Below are 18,643 nucleotides of genomic sequence, written 5' to 3'. Positions count from 1 at the left end.
GAGAATTTCTCTCTGGCATGTAACCACAGCTTTCTTGCACAGAAACTTGAGAAGCTAGGGCTGCTCTGAGCATTTCAGTCATTGAAAATCACTGAAAGGAAAACCAGATTAATTTCTTAAAGACTAAGGAAAACCAGATTAATTTCTTAGACTAAATAAAACAAAGAACCCAACTTAAAATGAAAATTTATAGGACTAACTAAGACACCACAGTCCTCTAATAGAACTGTACCTCCACCAGTGACTTCTAAAGGACAGGAGCCAGTTACTATATTGGAGGACAAAGTTATGACTCGGATGTTTTGTTCAGTTTTAATTCGATTATTCCCCTCGCCCAACATCAGGATTGACACTACTCAGAAGCCGACTGGCATGAATTCCTAGATGGATACATAGAAGCTACAACATGGATACGGGCCATTCGGCCCAACCAGTCTGTGTTGATGTTTACCCTCCGCACGAGCGAGGAGTGAAAAATTGCTGAAACTTCAATACAGTACCACCTTCCAGCAGCTCCTTACAATATCAGCCTCGGCTGCAAAAAGGTCAGCTCCAAGGCAAGCATGCATAATTCAAAAAGAGGGGGAGAAAGAAAATTGACCCTAATGTGCTTGGATAATTCACTCCTGCAGTCTTACTGGAGATGCTAAACTTTTTATTTTTTTTATAATCTACAGCACTACTCACCAGCCGCTCTGCACCAAGAGCTATATAATTAATGCCAGTGACCAATGTTGCCTCTAAATTGTCTTTATTGTGCGCGGCCTGGCCCCCCCCCCCCCCGGCAGATTACCGCTTCACTCACATTCCACAGAACTCAACTGTAGGGTAATGGGAAAGTGACAGATCAAGTCAATTCAGAGTTGGGGTGTGCTACTGCGGTGCAGGTTTATGCTGATTCACAATGCCAGCTTTTGGGGGGGGGGGGGACCACATACATTTTATTCAGTTTCACCCTTCTCTCTTACACACATGCCCCCAAGGGGATCATAGAAATTGCAATCTGTCCCCTGCTCGAGAACAACACGTAGCACACAATCTTATTAAGTTGTCCATTAGATACGCTTTTTACAATTAAATCTTACCGTATCCACCAGAGGAATTAGAAGATCCATAACCGTAGTTAGCACCACCCCCTCCTCCGCCACCACCACCACCACCATATCCATAGCTTCCTCCACCATAGCCAGTCCCTGGGGCGGAAAAAACACTCGTCAGGTAGAGCTGGCAGAAGAGCGTCTGTCCTGCACATGACTGGACTGATGAGCCACAGTAATCCAGAGACCATTTCCGTGGTACAGTGATCTAGGACAACGTCGATAACTGGTCCCGGATATCAGCAAGGTTCCGCAATTACATAGACACCAACTCTGGCAGCATAAACTGGAGCCCTGGACAACCCCTTCATTCCAATAGAGGGTCAGACCAGTGAGAAATCAGTTGCTAGAATTGGAAGTCCAGCCGAGATGCCTACACCATCGTTTCCATACACATTTCACCAGGGAACATGAAGCCCGGATTGAAAGGGAAGGCAGGTTGCAGGCAAGGTGAACTAGGAATCCTCTTTCTACTTTGGCAGATCAGCATTGGCTCATTTTACTCTCAGATCTACAGGGAATAAGGTTGGGCAGTCTCTTCCCTGCTCTAGTGGGCATGGCCCACAGCATAAAACTGCCCCCAACTTAGCCATCCACAGAATGCCACAGTATGGTTGGTGTAGGAAATAGAATGGTCATTGTTTCAGTCGGGCACGTTCCACGGTACACTGCAGAACGTTTGGAGGCACAAGGTGCTGTGTAGAAGGAGTTTTATATTCTCGAACTTAATGAACAAAGTAAATTAAAATCCTTACCAGGAGACATGTAGCCAGAATTGTTGGATGCATTGAAACCACCTCTGCCGCCTCTTCCACGTCCTCTGCCTCGACCTCTCTGCACAGGAGGACCTGCAGGAGGACCAGCAGGGAGCACTCCCATTCCCATGCCACCACTAAATCCCATGTTGTGCTGCTGTGGCTGTTTGGAGAGATACATGTGTTACTTTGATTCTCAACACTGAAGGTTTCACTTATTACAGCAGTGCAGCAACTAACAGACCTTTTCATTTCCCGACTGCCACTGTAAACTTGCAGCTGCATAAAGAGTGGATCTAAGTTTGTCAGATCGAATGAGTCTCGTCGCACAGGCCTACATAGCTGCACTCCTCTGCAATCGGATCTTTGTTTCACAAAGCAGTCTAGACACACTGGTGCACAACAAAAGAGGCCCCTTGAAAGGCTAACTGAACACACACGAATGGACATACAGGTTAGCTCCATGCGATAGAGACAACTCAGATTATACCAAGTTGTAAAATGGCCTACCCTTTAGCACTTCCTGTAATCTCCAACAAGCCATTTGGTCCAGCCAGTCCGTGTTGGTGATTATCCGCCACCAGCAGCAACTCTAATCGGAGCTGCCCGCTCTCTTCCAATGTCCCTTCATTCCTTTTCCTTCAACCACCTATCGAGCCTATAAGAATTTGCATGGTCTCTGCTTCAATCACTCACTGTAGTTGTGCATTCCACAGCCTCAACTGGAAAGGGGTTTCTCTAACTCTCTGCCCTACAGCGCTTGCATTACTCTCTGCCCTACAGCGCTTGCATTACTCTCTGCCCTACAGCGCTTGCATTACTCTCTGCCCTACAGCGCTTGCATTACTCTCTGCCCTACAGCGCTTGCATTACTCTCTGCCCTACAGCTCTTGCATTACTCTCTGCCCTACAGCGCTTGCATTACTCTCTGCCCTACAGCGCTTGCATTACTCTCTGCCCTACAGCGCTTGCATTACTCTCTGCCCTACAGCGCTTGCATTACTCTCTGCCCTACAGCGCTTGCATTACTCTCTGCCCTACAGCGCTTGCATTACTCTCTGCCCTACAGCGCTTGCATTACTCTCTGCCCTACAGCGCTTGCATTACTATCTGCCCTACAGCTCTTGCATTACTCTCTGCCCTACAGCGCTTGCATTACTCTCTGCCCTACAGCGCTTGCATTACTCTCTGCCCTACAGCGCTTGCATTACTCTCTGCCCTACAGCTCTTGCATTACTCTCTGCCCTACAGCGCTTGCATTACTCTCTGCCCTACAGCGCTTGCATTACTCTCTGCCCTACAGCTCTTGCATTACTCTCTGCCCTACAGCGCTTGCATTACTCTCTGCCCTACAGCGCTTGCATTACTCTCTGCCCTACAGCGCTTGCATTACTCTCTGCCCTACAGCGCTTGCATTACTCTCTGCCCTACAGCGCTTGCATTACTCTCTGCCCTACAGCGCTTGCATTACTCTCTGCCCTACAGCTCTTGCATTACTCTCTGCCCTACAGCGCTTGCATTACTCTCTGCCCTACAGCGCTTGCATTACTCTCTGCCCTACAGCGCTTGCATTACTCTCTGCCCTACAGCTCTTGCATTTAATATGTCCCCTTGTTTGAGGCCCCTTAACCTCTGGAAACAGTCTGTTGCTGTCTCTTTGCTCCCATCCCTTCATAATTGTTAACACCTCTACCAAATCACCCTTAAACTCTCCTCTGTTCTAATGAAAATAACCCCCATTTTTCCAAGTCTTTCTTTGTATTTGAATTTCCTCATACCAAGTAGTATCCTCATGAATCTGCATTATAACCCACCTAAAGCCTCAATATCCTTCCTAGAATGTGGAGCCCAAAACTGCACAGCACTCCAAACTGTGGACTTAACATTTTACAGGAAACTTTGTGTTATCCGGAGGCCAAGTGTCCAGCAAGCTCAAGCCACCGGCAAAAATCAGGAGCCGTTTTGTTAGGTTTTTTTTTTCTTCTCGTGGCTTTTTTCCCCCCCCCCGCAACGGTCAGGCTCTGCAACGTCTCTCTGAAGCTGTTGCTAAGCTAGAGAGTACAACCGACTGTTTAGAAGCTGTTGCTAAGCAACAGTGTTTGTTGGCAGATACGGAGTTCAACATTAACGCTGGTTTGTCCAGCAGTTGAGGGAATGGCAACAGCTCGGTCTCGTCGGTGCCGGATAGCACAAAGTTTCCTGTATATAGATTCTCCATTACATGTATCCACTTTTACATTCAATACCTCTTGCCACAAAACCCAGTATTCCATTAGCTTTTTTGTGGCAACAGGAGACGTTGCCTTTTCCCCATTCAATTTTCTCCCCGGTTTCCTGAAGGAACCAACTCACGGTAGTCCTGTTCCGTCACCCTTTAATGGCCATTAACTCATGAAAGAACCTAGATCAGCATGTATCGGTTAGCTAATTGACCACAATGGCTGCAAAGTGAAACCTGATCCCACCTTCACCCAATAGCCACATATCCCAGCAGAGGTTAAACAAGTCACGAGGCATTACCATCCAGAGTAAGGTGGGCATAGCCTGGTGATCGAACCTGGAATCTTACTGGTCTGTTTAACAGGGGGAAAAAAGCCAAGACATCGAATGGCAGTGCAGACACAAAGGGCTCCTATTTATGTTCTTCTACTTTTGACCCCGATCTAATGATCCTTATGGAAGCGCATATATGGATGCTGGCAAGAACAGGGTGGGATGCATTCACATGCACTCCTCTGGTCAAGTCGTCCAAGCTCAGATGAGCAACAAAACCATTACCCAAACATGAGCGTGAACACCTGCAGGAGAGACAATGTTAGGGCACACCCAATGCTGATGCAGACTATATATTGTTCTTGGAAGGACAGAGTCTACACTGCCAGCTCTTTCTTAGCCCATACATTGTAGAGGCAGCAAAAGCAGAGGCCTAGAGGACCTACCTGAACAATTCTCTTTTTCTTTACTTCGACAGGAGGCTGGTGGGGGAAGAGTTTTTCCAGTGCAGCCAGAGCAGCGTGTGCTTTTGCCACTTTCTTATTGGAGCCTGACCCAGTGAATTTCTGCCCATCAACTTCAACCTGGAGGGAAAAAAAATTCCTTGCATTATTTCAGAAAGTGACAATTAACCAGATTCAAGATACTCAGCAACATTTTCCACATCCCAAAGAGCAATAGATCTGGTTTCCATAAATAGTTCTTACACCTCAACCCTTACCTCCATAACAAACCGCTTATCATGGCTGCCGCCCGTCTCCGATATTAATTCGTACTTCAGTCCCCTTCGCTTCTCATTCAATTCCATAACTGGATTCTTTCCTTGTTTGGTCAAAATTGGACCTTGCTGACGTGCACTCTGAATGGAGAAACAGAAGAATACATACTGTTAGACAGACCATTGGTCAAGTAAAGAATTCAGTAGAGTTAATCATCACTACCCTAGCTGCAAGTCATCTCTACACATGTAGAGATCATTCCTACCAAGAGAAGAGTCCGACTCCTCAGCACTGTACAAGTGAGTGAATTATACTGTCCAGAGTGAATCCCTACCACCGCTGAAAAACTGCACCCCACCATGGAGCTTTTATTAAACTGTGCAGACTCAACGTTGTTGCCAGACAGGATACTGTACCTCAGCCTCTGCCACTGGTGTTACAGTAGGTGGTTTTACAGTCACTGCGGGAGCTGGAGCGACTGGCTTGGGTTCCACTTTAACCACGGTTTCTTCAACTTTCTCAGGTTCCACTCCAGTTGGGAGTCCTTTATCCTGCAAAACCTGTCAGAAAACAAGCTGGCCAGTTAGTTTCACACAGGTCAGAGATGCCTCAATTACAGAGATGACAAAATGGCAAGCATTATACCAAAGTCATTTAGTTCTTGAGCTAAAAACATTACTCAGACAAAACAAGAATAGCACATTTTACTGTATTCAACAGCCTTAACTCTTCAACTGGCACACACCAGATTCCTCCCACCAGCACGGCACACATGGAAACTGGCAGCAGTGATGAGGCAACCTTTTATAGATAGCAACTCAGTCAGACATTGCAGTTGTGGTTGTACATCCACAATCTCAATGCAGATGGTACTTTGCTCCTTTTCTGAAGGGTGCCCTGCAGCACCTTGCCCAAGTGGCCAATCTTTATAGTGAGTCTGGATAGCTAATATAGGGCGAGGGGGTGCTGCCACCACAACACCCAAATCCGATCTTTTCTCACAAGTACCAGCTTAGAGTGCAGCTTTTCCCTGGTCATTTTAGTGAGCTGGCTGGAAGGGATCATGGCTGCCAATGTAAGTGGACATCAGTATCATTGCTGAGCCAAGTGAGAACTGGGAGATGAAATTCTGGAAGGGCCAAGTATTTGTAGCCGCCTCAGCAGTGTCGGAATTGTATTTTATAACCCTTCCAACGTCATATATTGCTATTTAGAGTTTCTGTTAACAAAACTCTGCAATCTTGAGTTAATATCTTTTTAAAATAGCCCTTGGTGACCCAAATTCAGCTGCAAGATGCAGTTCACCCATCACTATATGGAGGACTAATTGTGGATTGTCCCCGAATCAGGACCACATACCAGTAATGAAATACACCATTTGACTTCAAACCGTCACTTGAGTTTCAGCAAGAACTAAATCAGCTTGGTCTGAAATGCCTGCCAAAACCCAGAGAGCACTGAGCCACATTCAATCCAAAATGGAGACACCACCACCCTTAATACAGAGAAACCTTTAAAAATACTTCAGAAGGACAGAGGAACAGATGTTGAGCCTTTCTGGAGGAAAGGGACCGAAGGCTCGGTCAGAGGTGGGTTATCAGGAGGTTTTTAAAAAAGGTAGGGGAAAGGGACCGAAGGCTCGGTCAGAGGTGGGTTATCAGGAGGTTTTTAAAGGTAGGGGAAAGGGACCGAAGGCTCGGTCAGAGGTGGGTTATCAGGAGGTTTTTAAAGGTAGGGGAAAGGGACCGAAGGCTCGGTCAGAGGTGGGTTATCAGGAGGTTTTTAAAAGGTAGGGGAAAGGGACCGAAGGCTCGGTCAGAGGTGGGTTATCAGGAGGTTTTTAAAGGTAGGGGAAAGGGACCGAAGGCTCGGTCAGAGGTGGGTTATCAGGAGGTTTTTTTAAAAGGTAGGGGAAAGGGACCGAAGGCTCGGTCAGAGGTGGGTTATCAGGAGGTTTTTAAAGGTAGGGGAAGCAGCAAAGCGGGGGGGGGGGGGGGGGGGAAAAAGAAGTTTCGGAAGGAATGACAGTACAGCCGAGGATTCTAAAGGCTCTGCTACTGATGTGGGCGGGGAGGCCCGAAGCATTTATAGAGGGCAAGGATTTTAAACGCGATATACAAAAATCGGCATCATACCTTTACTGCTACATGCAGTTTGGCAGTTTTTTTAGACGGCCCTGATGCTTCATAGTTCTTTCCATCGACTTCCACAGACATGGTGAATACTGGAGCGTGGACAGGACCGGTCTGAGAGATTAATTTGTACTGAAGACCTGGTCGCAGTTGGTTGAGTCTCATTAATGCATTCATTGCCTGGGCAGGTTCAATCTTTTCCTCTGCTGCTGTCAGTACAAACCAAGTTTAAGACATAATCCAGTTTACAGACAAATCTAATACCCCTTTAAAAAGTGGCTCCTATAGGCTGCATTCTAAGACTGGACCTCCCCTCATATTGATAAATGCATAAATTCACTGATATTGTACCCGTTCTGCACAGAGTTGGCTGAACTGAGCCAGTCTGACACGAGGGACGGTACAATTAGCCTCAGCAGTCCTCGGCTAGGGAAGGGAGGTCAGCCAGGGTTGCTGCTCAAGATCACTCTCCACTGGCCAAACCTGGGGCATGCATGTTGATGTCAGATAAAGGCAGACTCGAGGCTCGGCTACAATGTCCCCATTCCAACATAAACAAATAGTCTGCAGACACCAATCGAAGCTTTCACGTGAAGAATAGTCACATAGGCGAGGTATGGAGCACTACTCCATACCTCAGCAAGTGACAACATTATAGGACAAGGGATGCCTAAAAAGGAAAATAAATATTCGCAAGTCACCTTAATTATATAAATATAACCAGAAAACAACCACTTTCTTTTGAGGTCCATGTAATGGTTGAAAGGTCTCCAAATGTAGTCAGTTGGACTTCCAGCAACAGCTGTTGCCAGACTCAATGAAATGGAGTGTGAAGCAACAGGTCGAGAGACCAAAGCCGCCCCCCACCAAGGCCGCGCATCAATCGGGAGGTCCCGTGCAGGCCGCTCACCAGCTGTTGCCACTGGAAGGTACGGAGCATGCTCGACCGCGGCAGCAAATTCAAAAGGACCGTGTGTGGGGAAAAAAGAGAGAGGGAATATTGATAGTGACTTAATTGCAAGTCTGAAGTGTGCAGGATGTCAAAGTTGTTTTGTTTCTAAAAGGGCTGAAGGGCATCAGCAGACTTGCTACAGAAACATTTTACTTTCTACTAAAGCCTCAACTACAGACGGAGTTTCCTCATTAGACCCTCTGCAGGGTTTAAAAACTGAACTCAATTCTGCCTTCCTCCCCACATAGCCAAACTTACTTATTCAGCTTGTGTGGGAAAACATCCTGTACACAACATTATTTCAGTATATTTTATACCCAAGATGTGCTGTCCCATGGCACAACCTGGTAAATACAATTCAGTGCACTACGCTACTGAAGTGAAATTCTCATTTCTCCACCAAATCTAGTCAGCGGTAACTCGCCTTTCTTTTGAGTCTTCTTTTTCTTCTTGTTAGGAGACTTGTCCTCGCCGGAGTCTTCATCCATTGGCCGCTTCACTGGTGTGCTGAATGCACTTGGAGGAATTTGAACTAAAAAAATTCAACAGAATCAAAAGTTAAATGGAATGGTAAACAGATTACATCAACAGGTAGAAAACCTGGCAATGGCTTCCAGGCCTAAATGCACGGTCTGTTTCCCTACTATAGAATGGGCTCAAGATTCCACTGCCCCATGGTCTGTCATACCCTGTATCCCACAAAAAAAGTAGGTACTGCATAGAATTACAGGGCCAGTGTGATCTACTGGACTTGTTTTGATTGCCTAAGGTGGGTCGGAGAGGAACTTCCCAGGTTCCTCTCTTCCTTCCTCCCTGCCCCCACCACCCGCAATTGGCCGGGGTTTTTTTTGTCAGTCCCAGGAGATCACATGGTTTTGGGTAAGGTAGGGTGTGTGAGAGACAGGCTGGATGGACCAGAGGGTCTTTTCCGGTCAGTCATTGCTCATATGTTAATATTTCCTCAGTCTGTGCTCAGGCACACATTGGATTTGCAAACCGCAGTTCAAAGTCAGTTGGATTAGTTGGAAATCAAATGCAAGGTTTTAGCTCCAAGTGTAAGCACAGACATTTTTGAAGAAGCTGTAACAGCTGTTATTTGGCATACAACTCAAGAGGCAAAGAAACAAAGAAGAAGCGTGACAATTAATTGTGTCACAGTCCATTATAAAAGATGTAATAGCAGAGCACTTGGAAAGCAGTGACAGGATCGGACAAAGTCAACATGGATTTACAAAAGGTAAATCGTGCTTGACTAATCTACTGGAATTTTGAGGATGTAACTGGTAGAATAGATAAGGGAGAACCAGTGGATGTGGTGTATTTGGACTCTCAGAAGGCTTTCGATAAGGTCCCGCATAAGAGATTAGCGTTTAAAGTTAAAGTTAAAGTACATGGGATTGGGGGTAAGGTACTGACTTGGCCAGAGAACTGGTTGGCAGACAGGAAGCAAAGAGTTGGAATAAACGGGTCTTTCTCCGAGTGGCAGGCAGTGACTAGTGGGGTACCGCAGGGAATCGGTGCTAGGACCCCAGCTATTCACAATATATATTAATGATCTAGACGAGGGAACTAGACGTAACATCTCCAAGTTTGCAGACGACACAAAGCTGGGTGGGCGTGTGTGCTGTGGAGGAGGATGCCGAGAAACTACAGGATGATTTGGACAGGTTGGGTGATTGGGCAGAAGCATGATAATGTGGATAAATGCGAGGTTATCCACTTTGGTGGCAAAAACAGGAAGGCAGATTATCTGAACGGCAATAGATTGGGAGAAGGAGAAGTGCAACGAGACCTGGATGTCCTTGTGCACCAGTCGCTGAAGGTAGGCATGCAGGTGCAGCAGGTGGTTAAGAAGGCAAATGGTATGTTGGCCTTCATAGCGAGAGGATTCGAGTACAGGAACAAGGATGTCTTGCTACAGTTGTACAGGGCCTTGGTGAGACCACACCTTGAGTATTGTGTGCAGTTTTGGTCGCCTTATCTGAGGAAGGATATTCTTGCCATGGAGGGAGTGCAGCAAAGATTCACCAGACTGATACCCGAGATGGCAGGAATGACGTATGAGGGGAGATTGGGCTTATATCCGCTGGAGCTTTAGAAGAATGAGAGGGGACCTCATTGAAACTTATAAAATTCTAACAGGACTAGACAGACTAGATGCAGGAAGGATGTTCCCGATGGTCAGGGAGTCCAGAACCAGGGGTCACAGACTAAAGATAAGGGGTAAGTCTTTTAGGACTGAGATGGAGGAGGAATTTCTTCACCCAGAGAGTGGTGAACCGGTGGAATTCTCTACCACAGAAGGCAGTAGAGGCCAATTCATTAAATATATTCAAGAAGGAGTTAGATATATTTCTTAAGGCTAAAGGGATCAAGGGGTATGGGGAGAAAGCAGGGACAGGGTACTGAATTTGGATGATCAGCCATGATCTCATTAAATGACAGAGCAGGCTCGAGGGGCCGAATGGCCTACTCCTGCTCCTAGTTTCTATGTTAATTACTGATAAATACAAGTTGTGGTTTTTGATTCCAGCATTTCCTCCCTGCTCATTAAGTAAATGCAGGCACAGTGTGGCATTGCATCACACAGACAAAGTTATGACCCAGGATCTGATCCCTAATCTGCAGTCAGCTAGTGCATGTGTGAGGTTACCACAATCGATATTTATGGTAGATGTGGAAATAGACGAGAAAAGGAATTTATAAAAGAGATCACCCAATACTCGATTGCTGCCTAGCTATTACAATTGCACCAAGGGGAAAGAGCTAGAACCAGAAATCTAATCCACAAATTCAAGTCTTACAGGTGTGATGCAAATAGTACAGTGAAACCACAACGATATTTACAATCAAAATTAAAGGGCAGCACAGATTGTACTTCCTACCGGTATAATCCACTGGATTTTCATTTTTAGGTTTTCTAGGGAGTTTGGAAGGCAGCGGATCCATTCCCAATACCTTATGCAACTGTCCAAAGGCAGCCAGGCGCAGCGCATGCTGAAAAATATGGAGAGGGTTTAGAAACAATTCAGGTAATGCAATTCAGAAGCACAGAACAAAGCCAGTTCAATGCAAAAGTATTTTTTACCTGACTGCTTTGGGTTATGTCCTCTCTTTGCTGTCTGGTAAGAGTGCCAATGGCATCTGTAGCTTCCTTTTCACATGGATCATAGATACCAGGCCCATCTAGAGAGCGCGAGCACAAGAAAGGGAGAGCAAAAGAGAAAAAAAAAGTTCAGAATGGCAACACATTCCTTCCCAGAATCTGAAAATACCAATGAAAAGTAAGAGAGACACAGCTGGCCAGGACCATGTCAAATTTAGGACTGTGGCAGCTCAGGGCAATCAGTCTACATACTCCTGCATCTACAGAAACAAGCATTGAAGGTGAAAGGGCCTCCCAATGGTACAAGACTACTTCCTCACAAAGCACATGAAGCAGAAACATGATTTAGAATAGGAAGGGAAACATGTTCCCTTCTGTTCCAGTGATCTCAAGAACAGCAAGTTAGCATCACCCTCTTGTGCCTTCTTCACACTGAAGAGGTGGCCTCTGGTTGTCAATGGTAAAGTTAAATAGGCCCTGCCAGCTGCAACTGGCTGACCCTTCTTGGACTTTTAGCACTACTGACCTGCAGGAATCTGCTTTAAAAAGGGTTAGAGTCATAGAGTAATACAGCACGGATAGAGGCCCTTCGGCCCATCGTGTCCGCACCGGCCATCAAGCCCTGTCTAATCTAATCCCATATTCCAGCATTTGGCCCGTAGCCTTGTATGCTATGGCATTTCAAGTGCTCATCCAAATGCTTCTTAAATGTTGAGGGTTTCTGCCTCCACAACCCTTTCAGGCAGTGAGTTCCAGACTCCAACCACCCTCTGGGTGAAAAAGTTCCCTCTCAAATCCCCTCTAAACCTCCTGCCCTTTACCTTGAATCTATGCCCCCTAGTTATTGACCCCTCTACTAAGGGAAAAAGCTCCTCAGCATCCATCCTATCTATGCCCCTCATAATTTTGTACACCTCAATCATGTCCCCCCTCAGCCTCCTCTGCTCCAAGGAAAACAAACCCAATCTGCCCAGTCTCTCTTCATAGCTGAAGCGCTCCAGCCCTGGTAACATCCTGGTGAACCTCCTCTGCACCCTCTCTAACGCGATCACATCCTTCCTGTAGTGTGGCGACCAGAACTGCACACAGTATTCCAGCTGTGGCCTAACCAGTGTTTTATACAGCTCCATCATAACCTCCTTGCTCTTATATTCAATGCCTCGGTTATGTAACTCCAAGCAGCTACACACCACAAGTTTTGTACAGTTGACTTGCAGTTATACCAAATGGCTAGGGACCCAGAGGCAGAAAAAAGACTAAAAGCAGAAGTGATTTAATTATTGTTACAAACATTTCAATTATCTGTGAACGTCTGGCAAAAGCATCAACTGTAGCAACCACTTACCTAGCATTAGAATTCCAGAAGCCAGGCACTCCAAGACTCTTCGCATTGCCTCTCCTGCACCCAGAGGCCGGTTAGCAGTTCCAATTGCCTTTTCACAGATCAACTCTAAAGGCTAAAATTAAAAACAAAATATTAAGTTCTGGCCTTTGCTGTGAAGTTAATTATGCATACTCAAATCAGTCCCTGCACAAGTAAGAGGATGCAAATTGGATTTCTTCACAAACCAAAGCACAAGAACAGCTCATAACTCAATAGGACAGGATGCCAGTACTACCATGGCATAGTGGGTGAAGATGACACCTGATATGGTACCAAGATAGAGAAAAGTTCTAGACTCAATCCCCAGCCAATCAAACTGGTATAATACAAGACAGCGCTGAAACAGGTTGCGAGGGAGAGAAAGGAGACAATAGTTGAATTGTTATCACACAGGAAAACAAATCAATTACTAGAGCAACAAACTGCAGTTTTCCAGCTCAAGAAAACTTCCCCACGCACAGAGGTCAGCAACCAGAAAGCTCGAGATGCCCTGATGACTACAACACCAAAACAGAAAATAAACTCCACGTACCCATCCTTTAAGTGGTGCCCAGGTGGGAACTCTTGAACACAAATCCCGCAGAACACGGATGACAATGACACATGACTTCAGCCCGTTTGCCCTGGCCTATAAAACCATGGAGCAGAAAGTTAGTGTCTCAGTTACTGACCTGTAAATAAATTCAGCATAAAATGCAAAAACTTTCAAATCTGCAGTGCTACTTTGTCAAGGGTAAAAGTCTTTACATTTAAAATGAAAGCTACATTCATATCAATCTAGTATTTTAAAAATGAGCAAAATTACTCTTAACACAAAGCAGCAACAATGCAATTATACTCAAAACAAATATTTACTAACATTAATCCCTGAAGCCCCGCCCCAATAGCTAGAGCTGCCATCTTACGAAGATTACGCTCATTTACTTAAGTGCTTGTTAGCAGCTGTGCCGCGACAGAAGCTAAATGTTGCACAGAAATTAAATTTCAAAAATCATTTCAACACACACTTAATTAAAAAACTGAAGAGAATCAATAATTTTAATAAAAAACATTTTCTACTTTAGACAATAATGTAAGAACAAGATCCAAACCTGGAACCATTTGGCGTGTCGCAGGGACGCCAAGGCGGTTAGGCATTTCTGCCTGTCCAATACATCCGCAGGCTCACTCAGCGTTACTGTTTCTATTGATGGAGTGGAATAAGAAGACAGGCAGTTTGACCAAGGGGTTTCTGTCATGCGGCGGGGAGCGGCAGCATCCTATTGGGCAAACAGGGCTCCCCACCAAAAGTCAAGTTGCAGTGAACACTCTCTCAACATTTCTATTGAATCTACTTTTGTCTTGTAGCTAAACGGGGAGCAGAACGCTAGCCTACACCTGAACACTGAGCAGATAGACACTAAAGGAATGTACACTAATCCCTGTAGTAGTTAATCGCTTTAATATGCTGTCCTAGATGGTAGCTGCAGCCCTAAACTCATGGTACTGTGGTGGGGTGAACAATATTCTACAGGTTATAAGACATTAACTAACACAATGAAGTGTAGATATGTTTAATGAACTAAGCTAGGAACCAGAAAAAGGAAGCTATGAAGTAGGCTTGGGGTTCTGTCCGGGGGAAACCCCCTCTGCCCACGAGGGTCGACTGCCCAGGCCCCCATGACAGAGAGCGTCCAGTTGGTCAAAGGTCCAGCGTCCCTAAAAGAATTGACAAACTAGAAGGCTTGGTAGACGTGATCAAATAGTAAATCCACAGGCAATATCAAAAAGATCAAAAACACCATATAAAATGTTATATACAGTGGGAAACTGTTAAACAGAGAGTGACTGTACAAAGCAGTTGTGTGTTTAAGCTGTTAGGTGTTCAGATTAAGACCATTATCTCAGGTCTAACTATTTGGTGCACAGGCTTTCAGCATCAAATGAGATATTAGCTCCATCGTTACATTTCTCAGTCTCCCACTGCATATTCAAAACTTGGTGGTGTCTGCACTGCAGCAAAACTGAATGGTCTGGTGGTTCCATTACTGACCAGAGTTTCAAATAAGGTCAGTTTGTCATGGATATTCCTGACCAAGGAGCCCATATGCTCATCAACAAAACCTACATGCTGCCCAGTAGTTACATGAAGTCCTTCAGTAACACTAGTTTGAGGTCTACCAAGTGCCAGATGATTGAATACTTGGTCAAATTGGCTGAAGTCAGACCAGCCTGGTAACTGGTGAACTACTGAGCAACACAAACCAGAAAAGACCCAGGATCAAACTCAGACCTGTGCAGAGTTCAGCTATCTGTGCTGGAGCAGCGGATTTCAATGCAAGGATACACAGAGGAAGCCAGCCAGGGGTGTATTATTATATTTAGCTTACTGGATGATACAAGCCCTCAATTCTCTAGAATCTGGAAAGTGGAACAAACACCATCAGGCCATGGTGTAATTTTAAACTATGGATGGAAGAGGTTTATTAAAAGTAAAGTTAAAAACCTGCTAATTCTACAGATACTAAAGCTAGACCGACATCCATAACACAAGCTTTGTACACGGAGTCTTGAACCACCATCTCCACAAAAGTTACAGGACAGCAGCATGAAGAATCGGTAAGCTGGAAACATGCTGCCTGGGACATAAACCATGCACCCTGTGCAGTTGAAACTTCAGCTACTCGAGACATTAAAAACCTTTCCTATAGTTGAACTAAATTTATCAAATTAATGTGATGGCTTCCTGAACTCCTCCCAAATGAAAGTCCCCAATCCATTTACAGGAAACTTTGCGCTATCCGGCACCAACGGGACCGAGCTGCTGCCGTTCCCTCAAAACTGCCGGACAAACCAGCGTTAATGTTGGAGCATACGGAGCTTTTCATCTCCGTATCTGACAACAAACACTGTTGCTTAGCAACAGCTTCTAAACAGTCAGCCCGTACCTTGGAAGTGTCTCTCTGAAGCTGTTGCTAAGCTACAGAGACTTTGCAGAGCCTGACTGTTGGGGAAAAAAAGCCACGAGAAGAAAAAAAACCTAACAAAACGGCTCCTGATTTTTGCCAGTGGCTCGAGCTTGCCGGACACTTAGCCTCCGGATAACAAAGTTTCCTGTACATGTGCCAAGTACTTAACCTTAACTGCTGGCTTTGCTCGGAAATCAAATTAAGGTAAAGGCTTGAATGCAAAGCAATTAGAAAGAGTTTATTTACAAAGGAATAATGCCTTTAAAAAACACGTGTTGAAGGTGAGGCATGTTAGTGGCTTTAGAGTGAGATTGCCATTTGGGGCCAGTTTCGTGCTCCAATGCCCACTAGGAACTGTTGCCAAGACTGCCCAGGCCATTTTACTTATGACTGTAAAGCCAGAGAGAATTTTATCCCATCAAATGTGGTTGGATTTGAATCCAGGTCATAGGTGAAAGACCAGTCTAACCCACTAAGCTACCCAGTTCCCAGAATACCTCAATGCGTACTAGACAGTAATGTGCCTTTCTCCGAGAGCAGGGAAAGCACCAGACAAATTTGAAGTGACCAGTCACATCAGATATTAAAAACAGAAGCCTGTCATCATTCATAGGGGGCTGAATCTCCATAATTTGTCACACAAGGGTTCGGGTCTAATGAGAACTACCAGTCAGACCTCCAAACTAATTTCGTCCTCATTAAGTTCCCATCAAGCTGTTTAACCTTTGCCATCACTTTTATTTCTGCCACCTGGAAACAAGTGTCACATAATAGCCCAAGAATCTGAATATACCTAATCAGCAGCCTCCTAGATGAAGACAGTATTAGCACTTTAGTGGCAGGATAGCCAGATAATACTGAAGACCACCTCAACTGGGTGCGGCCTCGGACTTGGGACTCCACACAACAGCAAGATTACACGACACATGTTGCAAATTGAACAGCTCAAAATGGATAAAAATGTTGGATCCAATCAGGCCATGAAGAGCCAAACATTACCCAAAACTCTGCCAGCCATGTATCAGGTGGTCTTTTTCAGAAGCTAAGCAACATTCGAAAAAGGCCCAAGAAGAAATGGTCATTTTTGCTGCAATGCAAACTCACTCACGTATAAACCAGTGGTTTTGAACAACTTGAACACATGCACGATCATCAAGGACAATTCTCAACTTAGCTGTAAGTCTTCTGGGCTATTTGTTCAGAAGCCTTAAGTCATTTTATTACAACTAGATTTAAAGTATTAACATTTACTGTGTATTGGACCATCAAAAGGCTACAATTGCAAAGATAACATGTCAAGCAGTTCCAGGATGTAAAGCTGCAGTATACTACAGACCGTGGCTGCCTCAGCTGCCATATGGAGGTACACAGTAACAGACAAGACCATTTTAAGGGGTGGTATAAAAGGTCAGAGATCACAACAATCTCAATGTCTATGGGAAATTGTGCATCTCAATAGGAAATGGGTCTTTTCCATACCATAATATAGAATGGTTGGTACATACTCCAATATGGCAGAACTAGGCTAGTCACTCCAGTAAAACACTCTTGGAAGATTTAACATTCATTCAAAGTGAGACACTGTTATTCATCCAAGACTATGCTACTGGAAACATGCTGATACTACACAATTTCAAGGAGCTAATTTAAAAAAATTCACCAATATAAAACCCAGCTCCATACTTGGGTCTGCACCTACAGATGTAAAACTCCCCCCCACACCGGTGTCTAAAGGAGCCAAGTCCAATTATATCACAAACATTAACCAGCTGCACACAACTTTATACATAACAAATCCCAAGGTAACTGCTGGGCAGCACCTACTATCTGCAGACCCAATGGAGGAATGGAGTCAGGAGAAAGTGAATTTTCAAAGCCCATGGTGAAATATATAAACCCATAACTGCCAACCAGCTGAGTGGATTTTACATACCAGACAAAGGAGCCAGGTTTTGAAGAGGGTGGTCAGAAGAAGAGTATAGTTCAGGAGACATGCACATACCCTTCATGCAATTCTGTTGAGCAATGACAGCATAAGAGCATGGAAAATGCATCTCACTGCAGGCAGAATGATTCAGATGCTCACAAACATGGCCCTCACCTGGGGACAAGGCTTCCTCCACCATTAACCAATAAATGTAAATAGGATATATTAAAAATGCCATTGGAGAGCTTGGGTTGATTACAGCACCCCCTAGGTTAATGTTCTAGTTTTAGCCCCCAATGTACCAATCTATGCCAAGTAGATGGAGACTGTAATAAGATCAATGACAACAAAAGAGAAAAGTGTAATATGTCAAATTTACTCAGTCTGGCTCTGTTATTTCAGAGAAAATCTACTCCAGACAAAATTTAATTTGACAGCACCAGTACTGCCAATTCATTCTTGGGTGGAGGGTAGTTGTGCACTAGTATTTCTGCATTAATGAACTGCGGAGATTGGACAATCAGACCTCAGAGAAAAGAGACCTTCATCCCCTCTATCTAAGCTAGATTTGAAACCAGGTTTAAAACGGACTTGCGTTCAAACACCAGTTCTCCACTAAAAACACCTTGCTGTCTACATTGCACTCAACATCAGGCCCCAGAGAAGGAAAGACACTGCACTGAACAGGATCATGTAGTCACTCGTATCTTACTATAATATAGTGCAGCTTTAACCTCAAAGACATGACCCAAGAACAAGCTTTATTGAAGGCCCAATAAACATTGTATACTGCGGGTTGGAGTTTTCCACCTACAACCCATCCTACCTCCAGCAGCCTGCTTCTCAAGCTCTTCTCGGACCAGAGGTGAGGTCAACTTAATCTTCAAGGTTAGTGGCTCCTCTTTGTCATTCTTTATAATAATGGCTGCATCTTTGATGGAAGGGTTTATTTCATACTTTTCCTCAGTAATGGTCTAGATAAAAATGAAACAAAAAACATTAGATGCACTAATTCAGGACTCTCATCACCCATTTCGTCTCTTCCCATAACCTCAAACTATTAAAATACTGGTTGCAGAATAGTCTGATGTTGCCTTGCTTATATTCAGATGATTGGTGGCACAACCAAG

At 44.8% G+C, this 18,643-nt stretch overlaps 1 protein-coding gene across 6 annotated transcripts in view; it reads right to left on the bottom strand.

The window, feature by feature from the left end:
- LOC147097811 (interleukin enhancer-binding factor 3-like) overlaps positions 1-18,643 on the bottom strand; it is a 51,558-nt gene that overhangs the window by 12,385 nt on the left and 20,530 nt on the right. For 5 of the 6 annotated variants that reach the window (XM_085971943.1, XM_085971945.1, XM_085971947.1 and 2 more), the window contains 13 exons: positions 18,340-18,487; positions 13,730-13,821; positions 13,171-13,266; positions 12,600-12,711; positions 11,237-11,334; positions 11,034-11,145; positions 8,573-8,680; positions 7,200-7,402; positions 5,481-5,624; positions 5,067-5,204; positions 4,792-4,929; positions 1,853-2,015; positions 1,086-1,193 (listed from right to left, as the gene is read on the bottom strand). In XM_085971943.1, the coding sequence (XP_085828069.1) occupies positions 1,086-1,193; positions 1,853-2,015; positions 4,792-4,929; positions 5,067-5,204; positions 5,481-5,624; positions 7,200-7,402; positions 8,573-8,680; positions 11,034-11,145; positions 11,237-11,334; positions 12,600-12,711; positions 13,171-13,266; positions 13,730-13,821; positions 18,340-18,487 (1,660 nt within the window). The remainder of the gene's footprint in view (positions 1-1,085; positions 1,194-1,852; positions 2,016-4,791; positions 4,930-5,066; positions 5,205-5,480; positions 5,625-7,199; positions 7,403-8,572; positions 8,681-11,033; positions 11,146-11,236; positions 11,335-12,599; positions 12,712-13,170; positions 13,267-13,729; positions 13,822-18,339; positions 18,488-18,643) is intronic. The other variant, XM_085971944.1, reaches the window with a different exon arrangement.

This window comes from Somniosus microcephalus, chromosome 31 (genome assembly GCF_052327205.1).
Source record: "Somniosus microcephalus isolate GS21.2 chromosome 31, FLI_Smic_1.0, whole genome shotgun sequence".
NCBI classification, from domain to species: domain Eukaryota; kingdom Metazoa; phylum Chordata; class Chondrichthyes; order Squaliformes; family Somniosidae; genus Somniosus; species Somniosus microcephalus.
The sequence above is the reverse complement of the archived record's forward strand: the minus strand, read 5'-3'. Positions and strand labels throughout refer to the sequence as shown.